Source organism: Rhinolophus sinicus, linkage group LG02 (genome assembly GCF_036562045.2).
Source record: "Rhinolophus sinicus isolate RSC01 linkage group LG02, ASM3656204v1, whole genome shotgun sequence".
Classification (NCBI taxonomy): Eukaryota; Metazoa; Chordata; class Mammalia; order Chiroptera; family Rhinolophidae; genus Rhinolophus; species Rhinolophus sinicus.
In genome coordinates this window covers 117287843-117306385 of record NC_133752.1, presented here as the reverse complement: position 1 = coordinate 117306385, position 18543 = coordinate 117287843, and the positions used below count along the sequence as shown (strand labels likewise).

At 40.7% G+C, this 18543-nt stretch overlaps 1 protein-coding gene and 1 pseudogene across 1 annotated transcript; both read right to left on the bottom strand.

Moving 5' to 3' along the window:
- Nucleotides 1-352: 352 nt before the first annotated feature.
- Nucleotides 353-3079, bottom strand: BTG1 (BTG anti-proliferation factor 1). The gene is made up of 2 exons (XM_019716600.2): nt 2609-3079; nt 353-1663 (listed from the first exon to the last, which is right to left on the bottom strand). Exons 1-2 carry the CDS (start codon nt 2754-2756, stop codon nt 1296-1298), a joined length of 516 nt encoding a protein of 171 aa, XP_019572159.1. The 5' UTR covers nt 2757-3079; the 3' UTR covers nt 353-1295.
- A 293-nt stretch (nt 3080-3372) lies between these two features.
- Nucleotides 3373-18543, bottom strand: part of LOC109437397 (nucleosome assembly protein 1-like 1) — a 73923-nt pseudogene continuing 58752 nt past the window's right edge.

The window sequence follows — 18543 nt, the reverse complement described above, 5'->3', positions numbered from 1 at the left end:
CAAAGATGGGCCAGAAGGGAACAAACATTTATATCTTCACTTCAACTGGGAAGCAATGAAATGTAATCCTTTGAGTTATCACTTGGTAGTTGTTACCTTTGTCTCTTATCCTCATTTCATGCTTTAGCCTGGCAGTATGTCCATGTTTTAACTTTAGATTTTAATAAAAACTTGTTACCCCTGTGTTGCTTGTAACACGTAAGCATGTATATAGGTCATCTCCACTCCTTATCAAGTAAATGTTCTTCAGCATGACCAGTGTGCAACTAACATTCACATAGCTTATAGGCCCTAAGTCTTCTGAGAAATATATTTCTTTAGCTGAACCTCTACAATCAGGACAAGAGATTGATTAAAATGCCAAGATAAGAAACAATTTATTATAGAGAGAAGAAAAATTTCTCATCCAAAATATAGAAATCTGTACAACTTTGCCACAATCAATATACATGAACTGTACAAATTTACAGCAGTTCATAATTTACCAAATAAAAGATGACTAACAAAGTTCACAAAATAGATGGTGGTTTGTGGAAAAGACTTTTACCCAATTAAGTACAAGGAAAGTTACAAACCAGACCTCCACTTTCTAAAAATAAGAAGTTTACTCAGTCTTAGAAAACTACAAGCTAGCAAATGTACAGAGCGCTGGCTGGTGCTAACACCACAGTTGAGACAGTGTCTTTATAACGGTCTTCATTTTTAAAGCCTGTTGCCATGGCAAATTCTGGTCACTTGCTACTTTCAAGGCCAAAAACACAATACAAGGTCTGACCATTCCCCCAGGTCATGCTTACTAGGTTTGTCTTATGTACATTTATACATATTTAAGTGCTAGGTAAAAGTCTTGTCATAAAATTTCCAGTACTACCTTGTTTAAAATGTTTAGCTTTCCTATCGAGCTGCCAAAAAGTTATCAATTTTCAAGTGTAATAGTGCAAATTTCCTCTGCAAGATCTACTGCAGAGAAAGGTTCTTTGAAATACAGATTTGCATTAAAGGGATTGATGTAACAATTTAGGTATAATGTCTGGGAGAAACTGAAACCACCCTAGGACTTCACTCCCTAGCAAATAGTGATCATTTACTTGGACTCACAGGCTATTAAATCATTGAAAGGTACTGTCCAAACTATGGCACTGTCACTTAAAATTTTTTTTTACCACTATCTTGTGCCAGATCTTCACAGCTGTCACATGGTTTAAATTCCGTAATCCATCCCCAAGAGGAGCCCACCCAAAGCAAAAATCAAATTTATCCATCTATTATAAGATGATCCATCCATAGACTATATCTTAACCTGATACAGTCATCATATTGTAGTTTTTGGAAGGGCTTGTTCTGCCCAAGAGAAGTTCCTCCTTACAGCTGATTCTGCTGTCTACCATTTGCATGTTGGTGCTGTTTTGAGTGCTACCTCCTGCTGGTGAGGCTTCGTACAGCACACAGATGGAGCCATCCTCCCCAATTCTGTAGGACACTTCGTAGGGGTCAACCCAGAGTGTGAGTTCACTTGGGAGAAGCCTGAACAGCTCCTGACTGCTCAGTCCAATCCGCTGTGCTGCCTGTCCAATCAGAGGATCCATTTTATGGTTGATGCGAATACAACGGTAACCTGATCCTTTGCACGGCTTTTCTGGGAACCAGTGATGTTTATAATGTTCTATAAAAGAAAAGAACAGAGAAACAATGCTTAGATGGTTAGTGGTACCTCCTGCTGGACTTCCCTTTTTCCGCTAGCTCCTCCGAGGGGTGAAAATGAAACCTATCAACTTTTTAAAATGCCCAGTATTACACGCGGTGTTTGTGCTCGGGGATGGATCAAGATCCGGCAGGGTTTTTGAAACAACACCGTAGTAGGGGACAAAATAATCTCCAGGAACCAACCAGTTGAGCCGCCAAAAACAGTAATCACGCGCGCTACCTCGGCCAGCCAGATGGCACCGGCGGCCAGGCGGGAACCTGTTTACTTTCTCCACCCCACCCCACCCTAGAGGCACACAATGGGGTTTATGGCTTTGGAGTAGAGACGCACCACCGCACTATTACCCCGAAGGGAAGAAAAACAAGCAACCCTAAACCACGCTCTGGACAGGGCTGTATTTGTACCGGTGACAAATCCGATGATTAATTGGCTGAGGTAGGAGGCGCACAGAGACTGCACGTCCGTCCCAGGCTGGCTCCCGAGCAGCGGCTCGGCTTCCCATTCCCGGCCGGGTCGTCGAGCAACGGCTGGAGGGAGTTAGGGGGAGGGGGCATCGAACCAACCACCCCAGCCCCGCGGCTCCTTTGTCCCCAGATCCGCGGACGGTCCAAGGACCGCAACTCCCGCCTCGGTTGGCTTTAGTTTCTTTGTTGTGCGTCTGTTTTCTTCTCCCCTCCGTTTGCCAGTCGTGGGGGGAAGGGGGCGCCCTCCGCCTCGCCCCCAAACCCTTGCCGGGGCCCGCCGTTAGCGGCCGCCCAGCGCACCAGCCCGGGTCCCGTGGCGGCACTAGAGTGCGGCCGGCCCGAGGCGCTGCCGAGAACCCCGCGACCCCGACGGCTCGGTCGGCGGATACGGGCCCGCTTACCACAGGCGCCCCTCGCCCTCCCTCCGGGGCCCACTCACCTGCCAGTAGCTCCTGCAGGCTCTGGCTAAAGGTCTGCAGCTGTCGCTCGCTCGTGAGCCCCTTAGTGCGGAGGAACTTGGAGATGAAAGACACGGCGGCGGCGATCTCGCCTATCATGGTGGCGGCCCGGGTGTAGAAGGGATGCATGGGGGCGGCGGGCGGGGGCGGCCCGGGGCTGCCCGGGCTCGGCGGTGCGGCCCCGACGGCGGAGCGGCCACCCGGGCTCTCTCACAGCTCAGAGAGCTGAGAGGAAGAGAAGGCGTGAGGGGCGGACGGCTACTTTTTTTCTCCTTTCTTTATAGTAAAAAAGTTCTTTTCGAGACAGGAGGCGGCAAGAGAGAGAAAGAGACGAGCGATGGCGGCCTGGTCACATCGCTCGGACCTCCCCAGCCGCCTCCGCCTCCAGTTCCGCAGGTTCTGAAGCTTCCAACGGTTGCATTTCCAGCTCCGAGGGGCAAAGAGATGCAGGAACCGTGCAGCACTTTTTATAGCGCCACGGAAAGGAAGTGCGTAGCTGGAGCGTGACGGCCGACTCCAACCAATCCAGAGATCGCACCATTGTGACGCAAGCAGATTCGGAGCCGGAGGGGGCGGGAAAAGGGCTAGGGGGCGGGTCCAGAGACCGGGAAGAGAGGGAGGAGCTGACGTAATCCGCTTGTAAACAAATAAACACCCGAGTGGCGGCCGGAGACTAGGACGAAGGAAACCGAGGGTGCGCGTGTGAAAGCCCCGCCCCCGCCCTAGCTCCTCCTTCCGTCTTCTGCTACTCGAGGCCCTGCGCCTGTGCATCTTCTGCAAGCATCTGCGGCCGGGGCTCTCTTGCAAGGAGGTTTAGTGCTGTGCAGATGAAAACCGATCTGTTCTGGCTGTCTATACGCGCGTCGGCTGCTCCGGTCGAGCTGCACCTCCGCAGTGTCGGCCCCCTCGCGTACTCGGTGTTTACATACCGTCCCAGTTCCAGGTCTACGTGGCTGGCTCCCCCAGCGGGAGACGTGGGCGAGCGGGTGCCCGTACCGAAGGTGTTGGGGGCGCGCGCATCAAAGATACAGAGAAAAGTGGAGGGAACGGGCTCTCGGAGGGCATTCTGCAGCCTCAGGAAGCCCAGGTCTCCTCGCAGAAGTGTAACCAACACCACGGGGCAGTTTCTGCTCCACCCTTGGGGAAGAGTGGGGAGGGTGTCTTTGTAAAAGTTTAATTGCAAATTAAGTAAATAAAAAGTTAGGTAGCCTATTTTGGTGGTTGTTTCAGTAACTTAAGGAGTCAAGAAGAGTGGACACCTTCTGAATCCAGCTTAATCCTGATAGAAAAGCCTGTTACTGAAGATAAGTATATTAATAGTAACCTGGATCCTTTGAACTGTAGTCTATATTTAAAAAAAAAAAATGTGTAATGTAATTGACACCGTTTATACACAAAAACCAAAGATTGCTGTTGTCTACTCCAAATAACTGTCCGAACCTTAGAGTTCTGCTGCTCTTTAATAAAAAGAAGAAAATAAAGATAAAGTCTGAAGCTTGTGAAAGTATTAGGCATAGACATTTAAGTTTACTGGAAACCCTACTTTCAAAACGAGAAAAAAAAAGACTAGTAGGGAGGCGTGAGCCTGCTAAAACAATTAGACCTAAAAAAGGGTTAACCAGAACTCCATTAAATGAGGAGGAAAAAAAAAAAAAAAAGATGGTGAGGCAGGCAGATGGAGAAAGCAAACAGGAGGCAGAAAGTTGAACTCTACCAGATGGAAATAAATATCCTGAGCTTAGTTGGTCATCAATATTGCAAAACACACCACTTTGAGTTTTTTCTCTTTTTTTAATACTGAGCCAAAGGGCATTAGAAATGAAGCAAAAGTGGGACTTCTTATAAAGTGGAAGGAGAAAGAAAAAGTTTGGCTCTTTACATGAACTGTGTAAAACTGGGTTTGAAAGAATAACTTCTAGATTACTGTTTCATTCATACGCAATAGGTAAGCAGTTACATGTGAAATAACTTAAGTACTTTAAAAATACTAATGTTAAAAACATTGTCTTGGGAAAGTATTAATTTTATTTAAATAAATTCAAGAATAATGGTAAATAAAGTACATTTGTTCCCTTCTAGGACTTTTCAGATAGAATCGTGCTTTAAAAATAAGCATCATGATAATTACTTAACTGGGGACTTGAAAGCTCTTTTACTACTCAGAAAGGAGGTAGGGAAACAAGTAAATCCTTAAAATCACCATAGCCCTAGAACAAGATCTTCTGATATCTCTCCTAACACTACCCACCCTTAATCATCTGCTCTGTTCATTTTCCTCACATTATCAGTCTTTTGAGCATTACTGTGTTCCCCCGAAAATAAGACCTAGCCAGAAAATCACCTCTAATGCATCTTGTGGAGCAAAAATTAATATAAGACCCGGTCTTATGTTAGAGCTGATTGTCTGGCTAGGTCTTATTTTCAGGGAAACAGGGTAGATTAGAAATCCGGTGAAAGTTTTTCTCCTTTAAGCTGTTCTCCACTTGGATTCTCAATAATTCTGAGCTTAAACTGACTCATCTACAAAACAAATAATGAAGCTAACAAAATGCTAGGATTTGAACTCAGACTTGTCTTTCAAGGCCATGTTCTCTCCACCACTTTTAACCACCTTCCCAGGAAGCAGCTGAACCCTTCTTGAAAGTTTTTTAAAATCAGTTGAATAGGGTTAACAAAAAGTTTAACTCACATATCCCTGAAGTGTTTCTCCCCACTGTTTCTTTTATTGTATATGTGTGTTTCCCACCTTAATTCATTCCTTTAAGAGACAAATGGATTGAAGAAATTACTGTTTTACCTGGGGGATCTAGGGAGAGCTTAGGGAAAAAAAGTAAATAAATAAATATTGGCCCTAAATGCAAGCTTTCGATAGTGCACGACGTTAATTGCTAATAGTTTTCAGTTCTGGACATACGTATGTTTAGTAGTATTTTTCCAGAAGTTTAGTCAGGTTCTTCCCTTCCAAGAAACAAACTGGTATTTATTGATAGCTTTAGGATTATAATGACACTTTTCTCATGTTGTAGTTACGCTGAACTACAGGGCAGTCCCAACTATTTACAGATTCAACTCTTGGCTTTGTGTCGTTAAGCAAGTTACTTAACCTCTCTGCACAGTAATCTAAGAAAAAGGCTGTTGTGAGGACTCAGTGGAATAACTACAGAAACTATGTAGCACTGTCTCCAGAACTAAATAAGCACCCAAATACATATATATATTAGCTGTTTATATTATCAGGCAATTTGACAATATTATTATGAAATTAATTTCTAAAACCTAGGAAGTTTTCAATCAAAGCACTAAAAACAAATCTTAGGAATTCTGTCCAAACATCCAGAAATGAACCTGGGTTTCAAAGTAAGTTTACAAGTAAAAGCACACATGTCAGGTCTTTGGAAACAATGCTGAAGAGTTCAGAAAGTACTTCTGTAGAGGTAAGTAGTGGACAACTAACTAGAATTTCAAAGGGCTGGGGATTTATATTCCTCTCCCTCAGCTCCAATGTTACTGAACAGTTTGCTCTGGACTAACAAATTAGAGTTCCCTGTAGACCTTTTGAACCAAAAAGAGAAAAAGAAAAATAAGCAATAAGGTAAGGAAATGAACTTCTTTTTCTGCTTCATAAACCAGTAAAATTTAGGGATCAACACAAGGTTGAAAATCTTTTGTTTTTCCAAACTTTTTGTTTTTTAAATCATATCACCATCTGCTATCGCTATCATTTTGGGAAAAAGAATGCATTTTAACATCCCCAAAATAGGAAAAGTATCCATATCAAAATAAAGCATGATCTTCATAATTATAGTAATTAATTTAAAATCACTGAATGTCTTGTTTTGCACTTCATTGTGACCTTGCATTTGGGAACTTACCTAAACTATTAGCCTATGAATATAATAGCACTGCATTAAGCTATTATACCATTCATTTTATATGCCATTCCCACTGTCTGGGATACCTGGTCTCTTTCCCCTTTACCTAGCTAAGTTCTGCTCATCCTCCAAGCTGCCTTCTCTGGCCCTCTGGACTCAAGTACATGTCTACAGTGTTCTGCTTTCCCTTCCCCTGGCTCTGGTTCTTATCAGATATACTGGACCTACTATGTTTTCTAGTCTGTCTTCCTTTCTAGTCTGTAAGTTCTTTGAGGGCAGGCATCTTAGGTCATTCACTCTTGTACTCCCAACCAACAACCCGGTGCATAGTAAATACTGTGTAATGATGTTAAATACACATATCTAAATACAAATGAGTCAAAACAAAACCATTACTTACAATTTCTCAGGTGAAAAAGAATACAGAGAAAGTTTTTACTGCTTAAAATCTGACAGTCAATATTTGAGAGGAGAAGAAAAGCTAACTCTGTAGCACTTTTTCTTTTTCCTCGCTGCCGTGTTAGATTATTGCATTAATTGCTTCTAGAATAGACTGCATTTCCAAAGTAAATGAAATGGAGACCAAGTTCACTTAGACGAGTTGCTCAGGAATATTATGGTAATGTCCACATTGCCTCCATTTAAGGTTTTTTGCTTTGTTTCCCCTAATGCTATATGGACACATTTTAGTATTTTTACCCCAGGTTCTGCCTGTGTGTCGTTTGCTTGTTTGCTACTCACTCATATCGCCATTCTATCCAGAAGTTGTTCATGAGGTGACCTTCCTATGTTATAGTCTCTCGCTTCAATCATGTGATCCAGGATTCCCGGATTATTGTTAGGAAAGTCCCAGAATTTTTTAAATGCTGTATTACAGTTCACAAGTTTGTCCAGAAGACCTCCCCCAACCTTCCGGTGTAATACCACCTAGCTGAAGTCTTGCTCTCTATCTGGATCCTCCCCTCCCCTGAAGGCACATTTAGGCCCTTTGACTTCCAGACTTGGATGGAGGCAGCTGATTGTTGCTTGCCAGCTAGCTGCATTCACTAAAGTTATATTTATTGTGAATTTACTTCCAAATAGGGTCCTACGTGTCTGTGGTGCTTCCTTTGGAAAACTTACAGCTTAACCAAAAAGTACAGAGTAGAGCGGGAGACATATTTACAGAGTATTCATAGTAAATAGAGACTAGGCATTTGTTTTTGCATGTGTTTGGGAGCAGAAGGAGATAAGGAAGCCCTTAAGGTGAAGGATCTTTCTTAAACTAGAGAAGTTGGCCTATGATTAATTCTCTTTGGAAGGAGGAAAAGGAAGAGCCTGACCTTGGAATATCTTAAAGGCTTAAACCAATAGAAAGAAGGTAAATGTTGAAAAAACTGGTGGGTAGAGGGGGGGCATAGGGTGCTGAGGGGTATTTTTATCAGGGAAGTGATATGATCAGATTTAATTTTAGAAAGTCCTGAGGATGATGAGTTGGAGGGAAGTGATGTTGAAGGGACTTCTGTATTTGTCTCCAGTTTTTATTTAAACCTTTAAATAATTTAGCTTTTCATGTGGGCTTATCTCTTCAACTAGAAGCCTATGCTTTTTATTTATTCTTTTTTTTGGTTCCCCACCGGGAGGGAGACCACTTCTAGCAGACTCCCTTCTGGCACCCTGCCTGACTTTGCTTAGGCATGAGGCACAAATTGAGGCATTAGTGCCAGGTTTACATCCACTGGAGTTCAGAAAACACAAGAGTACTAGAACTCAGAGGGTGATACATACAGATTGGGGACTGAACTGTTTTTTCTTGTTAAAGCAGTTCAGATTTTTTGGAGAGAATGGGAGGACAAAGGATTAAAGAGCTGCCTAACAACAATGATCACAGAGATTAGCACCATTGAATGTGCCTCAGACAGTGTGCTAAGTGTTTTAGAGGCATTCCCATTTAAGTCTCCAAGAAATACCACCAGGTAACTATCATTGACAGCATTTAATATGTGAGGTTTCAATTCTAAAGAAAAGAAATAATTTACCCACGGTCGTGACAACCAGATTTGAACTCTCAAGTCAAGGATGGCAAAACCGGGAGGTGTGCTCCTCTGGACAGCAGCTTTTCTAAAAGGGGCTTTGAGAAATAAAACCCTATAAAGTTTGAAGACCATTTGGAGATGAGTAGAGACAGTAAAGGAAAAAAGAAAAACTCAAGGCAGCTGAGGAGATGCCTCATGGCTGACACACCCTGGAAGACACAGCTACATTTATTCAAAGGCTCACTGAAAAATGAATCAAAGGACATATTAAAACATTAAGCTGCCAAATAAAATAACTTCTCTGAAATGAAAATTACCCCTAGGGATAGAGAAAAGAGCAGAAATCCTATTTTAGACTATTTAAGCATCTCACTTCTCCTTTGACCTAAATTGGCAGAAGGAACCAAGGAGCACATCAGCCCAACAGCCGCTCTTTCCCAGCAACACAGTGGAGCCTAGTGACTTCTGAGAGCTCAGGTGGAGGAGACTGGAGGAGAGCAAGAAGGGCTGGTTTTGGAAGAAATGTCTCTTTAGGTCCTCTGCCCATTTAGTCACTGGATTGTTTGGTTTTTGTTGTTGTTGTTGAGTTGTATGAGCTCCTTATATATTTGGATATTAGCCCTTTATCAGAGGCGTTGTTTGCAAATATCACTCCCATTCAGTTGGTTGTCTCTTTATTTTGTCGATGGTTTCTTTTGCTGTGCAGAAGCTTTTTAGTTTGATATAGTCCCATTCATTTATGTTAGCTTTTACTTCCCTTGCCTTTGGAGTCAAATTCATAAAATCCTCTTTGAACCCAAGGTCCATAAGTTTAGTACCTATGTTTTCTTCTATGCAGTTTATTTATTCAGGTCTTATGTTTAAGTCTTTGATCCATTTTGAGTTAGTTTTGGTACATGGTGACAGATAGCAGCCCAGTTTCATTCTTTTGCACGTGGCTTTCCAATTCTCCCAGCACCATTTATTGAAGAGGCTGTCTTTGCTCCATTGTATGTTTTTTGCTTCTTTGTCAAAAATTATCTGTCCATATTTATGTGGGTTTATTTCTGGGTTCTCAATTCTATTCCATTGGTCTGTGTGTCTGTTTTTCTGCCAATACCATGCTGTTTTGATTATTGTATCCCTGTAGTACAAGCTAAACTCAGGTAGTGTGATGCCTCCAGCATTGTTCTTTTTTCTTAGGATTGCTTTGGCTATTCGGGGTCTTTCATGGTTCCATACAAATCTGATGATTTTTTGTTCTTTTTCTTTAAAAAATGTCAGTGGGATTTTGATGGGGATTGCATTAAATCTGTATATCGCTTTGGGTAAAATGGCCATTTTAACTATGTTGATTCTTCCAATCCATGACCACGGAATGTCTTTCCATTTCTTTGTGTCTTCTTCAATTTCTTTAATAATGTCTTATAGTTTTCAGTGTATAGGTCCTTCACATCCTTAGTTAAGTTTATTCCTAGGGTGGTCAATAGACATGTGAAAAGATGCTCAACATCACTAATCATCAGAGAAATGCAAATAAAAACCACAATGAGATATCACCTCACCCCAGTCAGAATGGCTATCATCAACAAGACAAATAGTAACAAGTGTTGGAGAGGCTGTAGAGAAAAAGGAACCCTCATACACTGTTGGTGGGAATGCAGACTGATGCAGCCGTTATGGAAGGCAACGTGGAGGTTCCTCAAAAAATTAAGAATAGAATTACCATATGACCCAGCAATCCTGCTCCTGGATATCTACCCAAAAAATATGAAAACATTTATCTGTAAAGATATATGTGCTCCAATGGTCATTGTAGCTTTATGGTGGCCAAGATATGGAAACAACCAAAGTGTCCTTTGACAGATGATTGGATAAAGAAGATGTGGTATATATACACTACTCTGCCATAAGAAAAGATGAAATACTGCCATTTTCGACAACATGGATGGATCTTGAGATTATTATGGTAAGTGGAATAAGTCAGACAGAAAAAGTCAAGAACCATATGATATGTGGGATATAAAACTGAAAGCAACAAAGGAACAAGACAAACAAAGAAACAAAAACTCACAGACAACAGTTTAGTGGTTACCAGAGGGTAAGGAGAAAAGATGATGGTAGATGAGGGTAAATGGGGTCAAATATATGGTGATGGAAGGAGAACTAACTCTGGGTGATAAACACACAATGTGATATACAGATGATGTATTATAGAATTGTACACTTGAAACCTATGTAATTTTACTAACCACTGTCATAATGAAACTGTATGTTAAAATACAAAAACAGAAGGGCTAGTTTATCTCAGCAGGGCACTTTTGAACCTCATAGCTTGCCCTCTAGGTATTCTCACCAGCCTTTCTATTATTAAGCCTCAAGGCCATTTCTCAAAGACAGGCCTCCTTCCAAGACCTTTTATTCTTCTTTTTAGCAGAACCCTATGATTCCATTTACTTTCCTCTTTTTAAAGCTGCCACCATCTACACTGTCTTGAGGGGCAACCCCCAGTATTCAGGCTTTTGGGATGTTTATCTGCATCTCCCTAGATGCTAAGAACTTACTTCAGTTTTACGGCTTAACAGTAACCTGGGAAAAAAGACACATGACAGACTTTGGAAAATTGTGAACTTTAAGGAACTATACAAAATTCTTACAAGTTAGGATCCTGGCCGATAGTATTTATAACTTTGAATCTAGGGCACATGGACCTCCCCTTCCTTTCAAACTAATAGGGCAGGGGATCAGGATTTCTAATTTTTTTTCATTGTTTGTTTTTCCTGTAAAAATGTTTTTCTGTCTAGAGAGAGGGAAGGGATCCAGAGCAGGTCCGCCTGGATAGGGGGCCTGCAGGAGTTGGTGATGGACCAGAGCTGAGGGAAGGGGAGAGAGGCAGAGCAGGCCTCTCATTCTGGGAGTTTCAGGGTGTTGGGGGCAAGGGGCAGGAGGGACTGACTGGACAGAGACAAGTCAGAGACCAATAGCAACAGAGAGACAGAGACACGAAGAGCCGGAGCTGGACGCAGACACCAAGCCCCCAGACACACAGTGACAGAGACACAGGCAGCCCAGAGACAAAGGGAGAGCTCTGGAGAGACAGAGACCGCTGAGGGACTTGGAAAGAGGGGAGGGGAGAAACAGGGGGTCAGCCAGACAGAGGGAGGAATTGGCAGCTGTGTCCCTAGGGAGGACAAGGCCAGGTGGGGAGGGGTTAGGGCAGAGGAGTCTCTCAGTGGTTTTTAAGGTGTGGTCCCAGAGACCAGCAGCCTCAGCATCACCCCAGGATATTGATAGAAATGCAAACTTTTGTGTCTAGACATACTAAACGGAAACTCTAGGGCTGGGGCCCAGCTATCTAGGCACTAATGTTTCAGGGAACAACTGTTTTTTTAGGAAAGTAATGGCAAAACGCTATAATTTAAAACCAACCAACAAACTTTTTATCCAGGCATATACTATCTCAAATAGAAATCTTGTCCCTTAAAACAAAAAGAAAAAAAATTAGCACACTAATTTAATATGTAAAAGCTGCTGTTAAGTGTCAACTAAGTTTTCAGTGAGTTGTTATTTGCTTCCCTGAGGTTCTATACAGTGTGGGTGAAATACATTCGTCCCAGCTTCTGTGACATTAAGCAAGCTAGAGTATAATGATAGCCACATGTTACTCTAAAGAGAGAAGATAAAATTCAGGAAGCTTGGTAAAATAATCATCTAATCAAATGTTGGCATAGTTCATGCTTTGATTTTTACTTCTAAGAAAAGCAGCAACTTGCTTTTTTTAAGAACTTGAATTTAAAATCTCAAAGTAGATTAGCATATACATGCATCAAGTGATGTTATTATTCTTTTAAAACTAGATGGTCAACTAAAATAAAAGAACATCAAGTTGCAAAAGTAAGTGTAATAAACAAATAAATGTAGAGGTCTTGCATTTAGATGCCCGATGTGACTGTGAAAATTATTATGCATTTGGATGTACTTCAGCAGGAATTCAGAGGCCGAAATCCCTTTGGAAAATGCAATTTAGGATGATGTATTCATTTATGGGGTATGACAATTTAGAATAATCTAAATTCCTGATAAGACTTATTCTAGACATGGAGGAGAAATTCCCTAAAGGAAAAAAAAGAAAGTTATGATTAACATGTGAAATTGCATTTGTTTTCTGAAGGACATAAATAAGAGACTTCCCATTATCTTGTGTTCTTACTCATTTGTTTTGTAAATACTTGTTTCTCTAAATGAAGCAGAAGCAACCTTCATCACCCTTTACTAGCATTAGTGAATGTGTTGAAAACATTCCATATTTACATGTCTTTTGGTAAAGTCCTTTTTTTTTTTAAATCTTCATTGGACAAAATGTAGGAAACAGTCTCATCTTCTGAAAACCAATTAGAATTTTGACAGTGATGCTGACCTTCAAACTCAAGGAATGGCCTCTATGTTTTTTTGTTGTTGTGTTTTAATTTTTATTGGGGAATATTGGGGAACAGTGTGTTTTTCCAGGATCCATCAGCTCCAAGTCCTTGGGTTTTGTTGTTGTTGTTTTTGTTTTTTTTTTTTTTTCAATCTAGTTGTAGATGGTGCAGCTCAGCTCCAAGTCAAGTCGTTGTTTTCAACCTAGTTGTGGAGGACGCAGTTCACTGGCCCATGTGGGAATCGAACCAGCGACGTTGGTGTTATGAGCACTGCGCTCTAACCAACTGAGCCAACTGCCCGCCCCATCTCCTCCATGTTGTTTTTATCTCTGACCTTACTGGTTATTGCACAAGCAGATTTCAAACAGTTAAACAGTAGTAAGGATACGGCATTAAAGCACTCAAGGAGTGGCTCTTTTCATGGTTTTCCTGCTTGTAGAAACAAATCTGTCTGTCCAATATTTAGATGGTAGTGACTATCCTAGCACTTCTGTCTTTATCCTTGAAAGTGCTATCCTTACTCCCTTTGAACAGATGATTGTCTTGCCTTTTTTTAAAGGAGCTTTATTGAGATATATTTTACATATCATAAAATTTAACCATTTCAAGTGTATGATTCAATGATTTTGAATTAAGTTATGGAGCTGTGCAGCCATCACCACAATCAGTTTCAGAAGATTTTCATTACCCTCAATAAAATCCCAGTCTCACCGCCGGTCCTCCCAGCCCCAGGAAACCACTGCTCTACTTTCTGCCTTTATAGATCTGCCTATTCTGGACATTTTATATAAATTAAATTATATAACAGGTGGTCTCTTGTGTCTGACTTCTTCCACATTTTTGAGGTTTTTGAGGCCCATACATGTTCGGCATGTATTAAGAAATCCCTATTTATTTTTCCTATTGTATCTTCCCAGAATTTCCTCCTAAGAAAAGCTCCACATAAGAAACCTTAATTTTATAGTCGCATGCCAGGCTGATGGGTCAGCTTTGGGGGTTACCTCTAATGCCTCTTTCCATGGCCCTTTTTCTTAAGACATTTTTCTACCATGTCTAAAGCCTTCAAGATAACCTAGCCATTGTCCTCCATGGTGGTTGCCTGCTACAGAATTATTTACTTACTCATTTTTGGTGCCTAACATATTCCACACACCCACACCCCAACATTAAACTGCACAAGGAATAAGGCAATTGAATTGAGAGGAAAAGCTCCTTCATCAAAACATTCACTTCAAAGGAGTTCTCAGGGGAAGCAAAAATTTCAGGTTGAAAAGAGGGTACTAAGAGCACCCTAGTGACATAATCTAACTATGGATGAAATCTGTCAGATTATTTAGTGGAGAGGATTTAGCTAAAGAGTTAAACCCTTAACAGGAGCTTTATTTAGTCTCAGTCTAACAAACAAGATCAGCAGACAAGTCCTTTTTAAAGAAAGTTCTCTTTCATCTGACTTAAAAAAAGAAGCACATTTGAACCAAAACAGGAACTACTCTGCTACTCTGGCAATATATGTGTAAAGAAATAAGCACCCTATTGGCCTCTTTCTACATTAACCAAAGAACACAGAGAACACAGAGAAGTCTTTGAAAAGAAAACTCGGAGGGGGGGGGCGAAATATTTTTCTTGATTCCATAAACACTCATTGTTTAATCATGTGAAGAAAGTGCAAACTTATGATTAAGCCCCCCCAAATGCTAAATGGATGAGCTCTTTAAGTCATCTCTGCTCCCCTACCTGGCTATACTTAGGGAGGCGGGAGAAGTAACTTAAAAACCAACCCACCAGAGAAATGAGAGGCTTCCTAGGAGGTCTTAGTTTTCAAACTGTATATGTACAGGTAAGGTCGTGCCTGCATTTATGGCACAGGAAGCCAAATTTTGCCTAGTTGCTGCCTCAGTGTATTACGCTGTTCAAATTTCATGAGCAGTGGGTAACCTACTCCATTTTATTTTGCTGCTTTTCTAAAAACAATTGACCTCAAGGTCACTTGCTCCTCCCCAGTTCCTCTTCCCCATGCCCGAGGCAATCACATAGTTTCAGTAGGGACATTTGGAACCTCCTGAGGCTGGGTGTAGCTTCTATTCTTCCCAAGTATTCAGACATGACCCAAGAGGTGCTATTTATATATCTTTTCTGGTCTTACTCCAATGACAAAAGTTATAACTCTTAAAAGGGCTCAAGATATAATTATGCAAAATTGAGGCAACTTGACATGAAGCAAATACATAACAGATTTTAAAATAAATAAATAAAAGGACTCATAAGTTGTGTAAAGAAAGTTAGAAAGAATTTGTACTAGGAATCTGGGTTTGGAGAACATTGCTGTAAATAAGCAGTAAATGTACCTTTGAGCTTCTTGACTTCCAGCAAAAAAAAACACACGCAAAAAAACCACAACAATGTATATTGTTTTTGCTAACAAAAAAAAAACAAGAAAGGGCACCATGAAAAGAAAAAAAATCCACTTATTAGCATTAAACTCTGATAAATGTATCAATTTATAAAATAAAACAATTTTACATAATTTCATAAAACTTGCAGGGACACATGCTTTAGATAACGTAGTCTTCATTTGTCTGTTCCAATGAGAGCTGAGACCAAGTTCACAGCTAAATGTCTGATGTATAAGTGTCCTTTGGTTTCATAAATTCATTCCACAGATTTGATTGTCTAATAAGGTACTGGCTAAGCACTGGAGATACGTCCACAAACAGAATGGGACTGTCCCACACCTTATGGAATCTGGTAGGGAGACCGAAATGAAGTAAATAGCGTCAAGAAGTACAGATTTACCATTTTGAAAAATGCTACGCAAGAAAAATGCAGGAGCTATGAAAGTCTAACCTAGATGATAAGGAAAAGGGATGTTCAGAGAAATCTTTCCTACAGCAGTGATCTTTAGCCAGAAATCTGAATCAGAGTTCAGGAGTTAACCTGAGTGGGGTCTGAGGGATAGGAGTTGGTCTCCAGACTGAAAATACCATTTACAAAGGGGGCAACTTTGGATGGGCTTTGGACAGACTTTGGATAGGCTTGCCCAAAACAGAACCTTGTAGTCCTCGGAGAATAAAAGGAGAGAGACCAAAGATAAGGCTGGGAAAGCAAGTGAGGCCAGAGCCTGAGGCACCTTGTAAACTGCATTCAAGATGTTAATTGTCCCTAAAGAATATGGGGGAAGTCACTCAGCAGTTTTAAGCCTAGGAGTGACAGTTGACAGATTTGCATACAGATAGTTACACCCATTAAGCACTAGGGCAAGGGGTATTCTGACATTATTATGAAAATTAAAAAACAAAGATCCAGTCCTACGGAGTTCTAGCCCTCATTAGCTTTGTAGGACGACTGTAAGAGTGTCTGTAGCCAAGGCCAGAAGCTCCTTTCTATCTGCTCAAATGTTCAATTATATTACTTGTTCAATAGTATTATACTTGGAGCCCTAGAAATCTAGATCAGGATTGGGCAAATATTTTTTATAAAATGCCACATAGTACATAGTTTTGACTTGTGGGATCTTTGTCACAATTATTCAACTCTACTATTGTAGTGCAGAAGCAGTCATAGACAATATGAGCATGGCTGTGTTCCAATAAAATGTTATTTACAAAAATGGGAGGTAAATACTTTGACTATCACTGAGCTAGATCAAACAGCATCAAAGAGATGATCATGATAAAAGATTTTGGAGGATATGGTAACCATGTAAGCAAACAAACCTTTAATGGGCTACTCCCTTGAGACTTTGATTCTGAGAACTGTGTCGTGATGGGACTATAAATCAGGGACAAAGTTCACCTCTGTGAGCTGACCCAATTGACCCTGTGAGCAGAATTACCCATGTAGACTGAAGAATATAAGCTCCTTAGAGGCAGAGATTTGTGTCTGCTTTTGTTTGTTTTTAGTCCTCGCTAAATCCATGGAGCCTCAAGTTTTGTCTCTAGAATAATATGCTCCTAACAGACGTACCTCACAAAATGAATGTTCAATAAATGACTTTTCAGCAATATAATTTTTAAAAAGTCACATCACTCTTCGGAAAGCTTCTTTTTATTCCCAGTCAAAAGAAAACTTACTCCCCAAATACACTAAACTCATATACCATGAGAAAAATGTGTCACTATTATGATTTCAGGCAAAGACACACAAGTTCACCCAATAGAGTTTTGTAGTCAAAGTATCATTGGGAATAAATTTCAATCGGATGCCCCATTTAAATGAACCCAAACACATGTGCTGTGCCTGTGGACCCCAAGCAAGAAACGAAGACAGAGCACCTTCATTTCTTACATGCCTTCGGTCTGTTGTGTGCATGAGTCATCTCCATGGAGGTTAAATTGTTTGTGTTGTGCTTTCCTATTGCCCCAAAGATAATAAAATTTTAAGCAAAATTTGACCTCAATAATAATGACCTCTCCAAAAGCCTGAAAAATCTGTGAGGAAAGTAGTATAGAAAAAATAATGAGCCTTCCAATGCCGAACTCCCTCACTCCTTCTCTGTGCACATCACCACTAGCAAGTCATCTTTTCCTCCTTTGGTGGCTATAACACACCTTCGTTAGATTACTATGTTTGCTCACTTTCTGATTCTTTATTATTGTTCATACAAACTTACTTTAATTATATATGCGTGTGAATATTTATATATATATATTCACACACACACACACACACACACACACACCACACTGTAGACCCCTTTAAGAAAGATTCATTTGATGTGAACCATGAGAAGGAATTTATCTGCTGAGATGGACTCCCCATGGTCAACTGAGGACCCAAAGTTTGTACATAATAAGAACCCAGTGGCCATTTACTGACAGTGGCTCTTCCTGTACTCTGTACACCAGAAAGAACCTGAGATTGAACTCTCATCTTCCTGCACTATACCTTTCTTATTTAAGCTGTCTGAATCACCCACTGCAGGGAAACCCTCGTTTCTCTTTCTCCCAATGGCCTGAGACCTGCCCTGTCCAATCAAAAGTACACAAATACTATCCTCATTTACATCTATAATATAATTTGGATATCATTTACATAAAATGGACCTAATTGGGAACCTGGGTGGGAGCTTTCACTCTAAGAGATAGCCTCCCCTGTGTCTCTCAGTGGAACACAATTTAGGTTGCTGTCTGAATCTCTATCTCCCAGGCTACAGCACTTTTTGTTTAAATAAATGCTTTTTATTCTTTATGACAGTCTAAAATTAATTTTAGTTTACAACACATGCACACACATATGTATTATTTTAAATGTTTGAATATTGTGTGTCCTAGGTTAAGATGAGATACATCATAAATTTTCCCATTAAAATTAATGGAGATTGTTTTTTAATTTAAAGATTTCACTGAACAGCAGAGCTTGTAGAAATGAATTAATATTATTAATCAAAGTACAGGCCAATTGTTTATTTATTTTCTTGTAATCCAATGTACTTTAATTTGTGCATTTGTAGAAATATTGTTCTGAGGAGGAATTCATAGAATTTAGGCTGCTAAAAGGGGTCTATGGCACAAAGAGAAATAACATCTGGCTCTAGATCCTAGATAAGTGTGTCTAACATATCGGGGGTGCCAAAAAAATGTATATAAGTAGACACTTTGGTCAGCGTTGCTCAAGCAGTAGTTCTCCATAATCA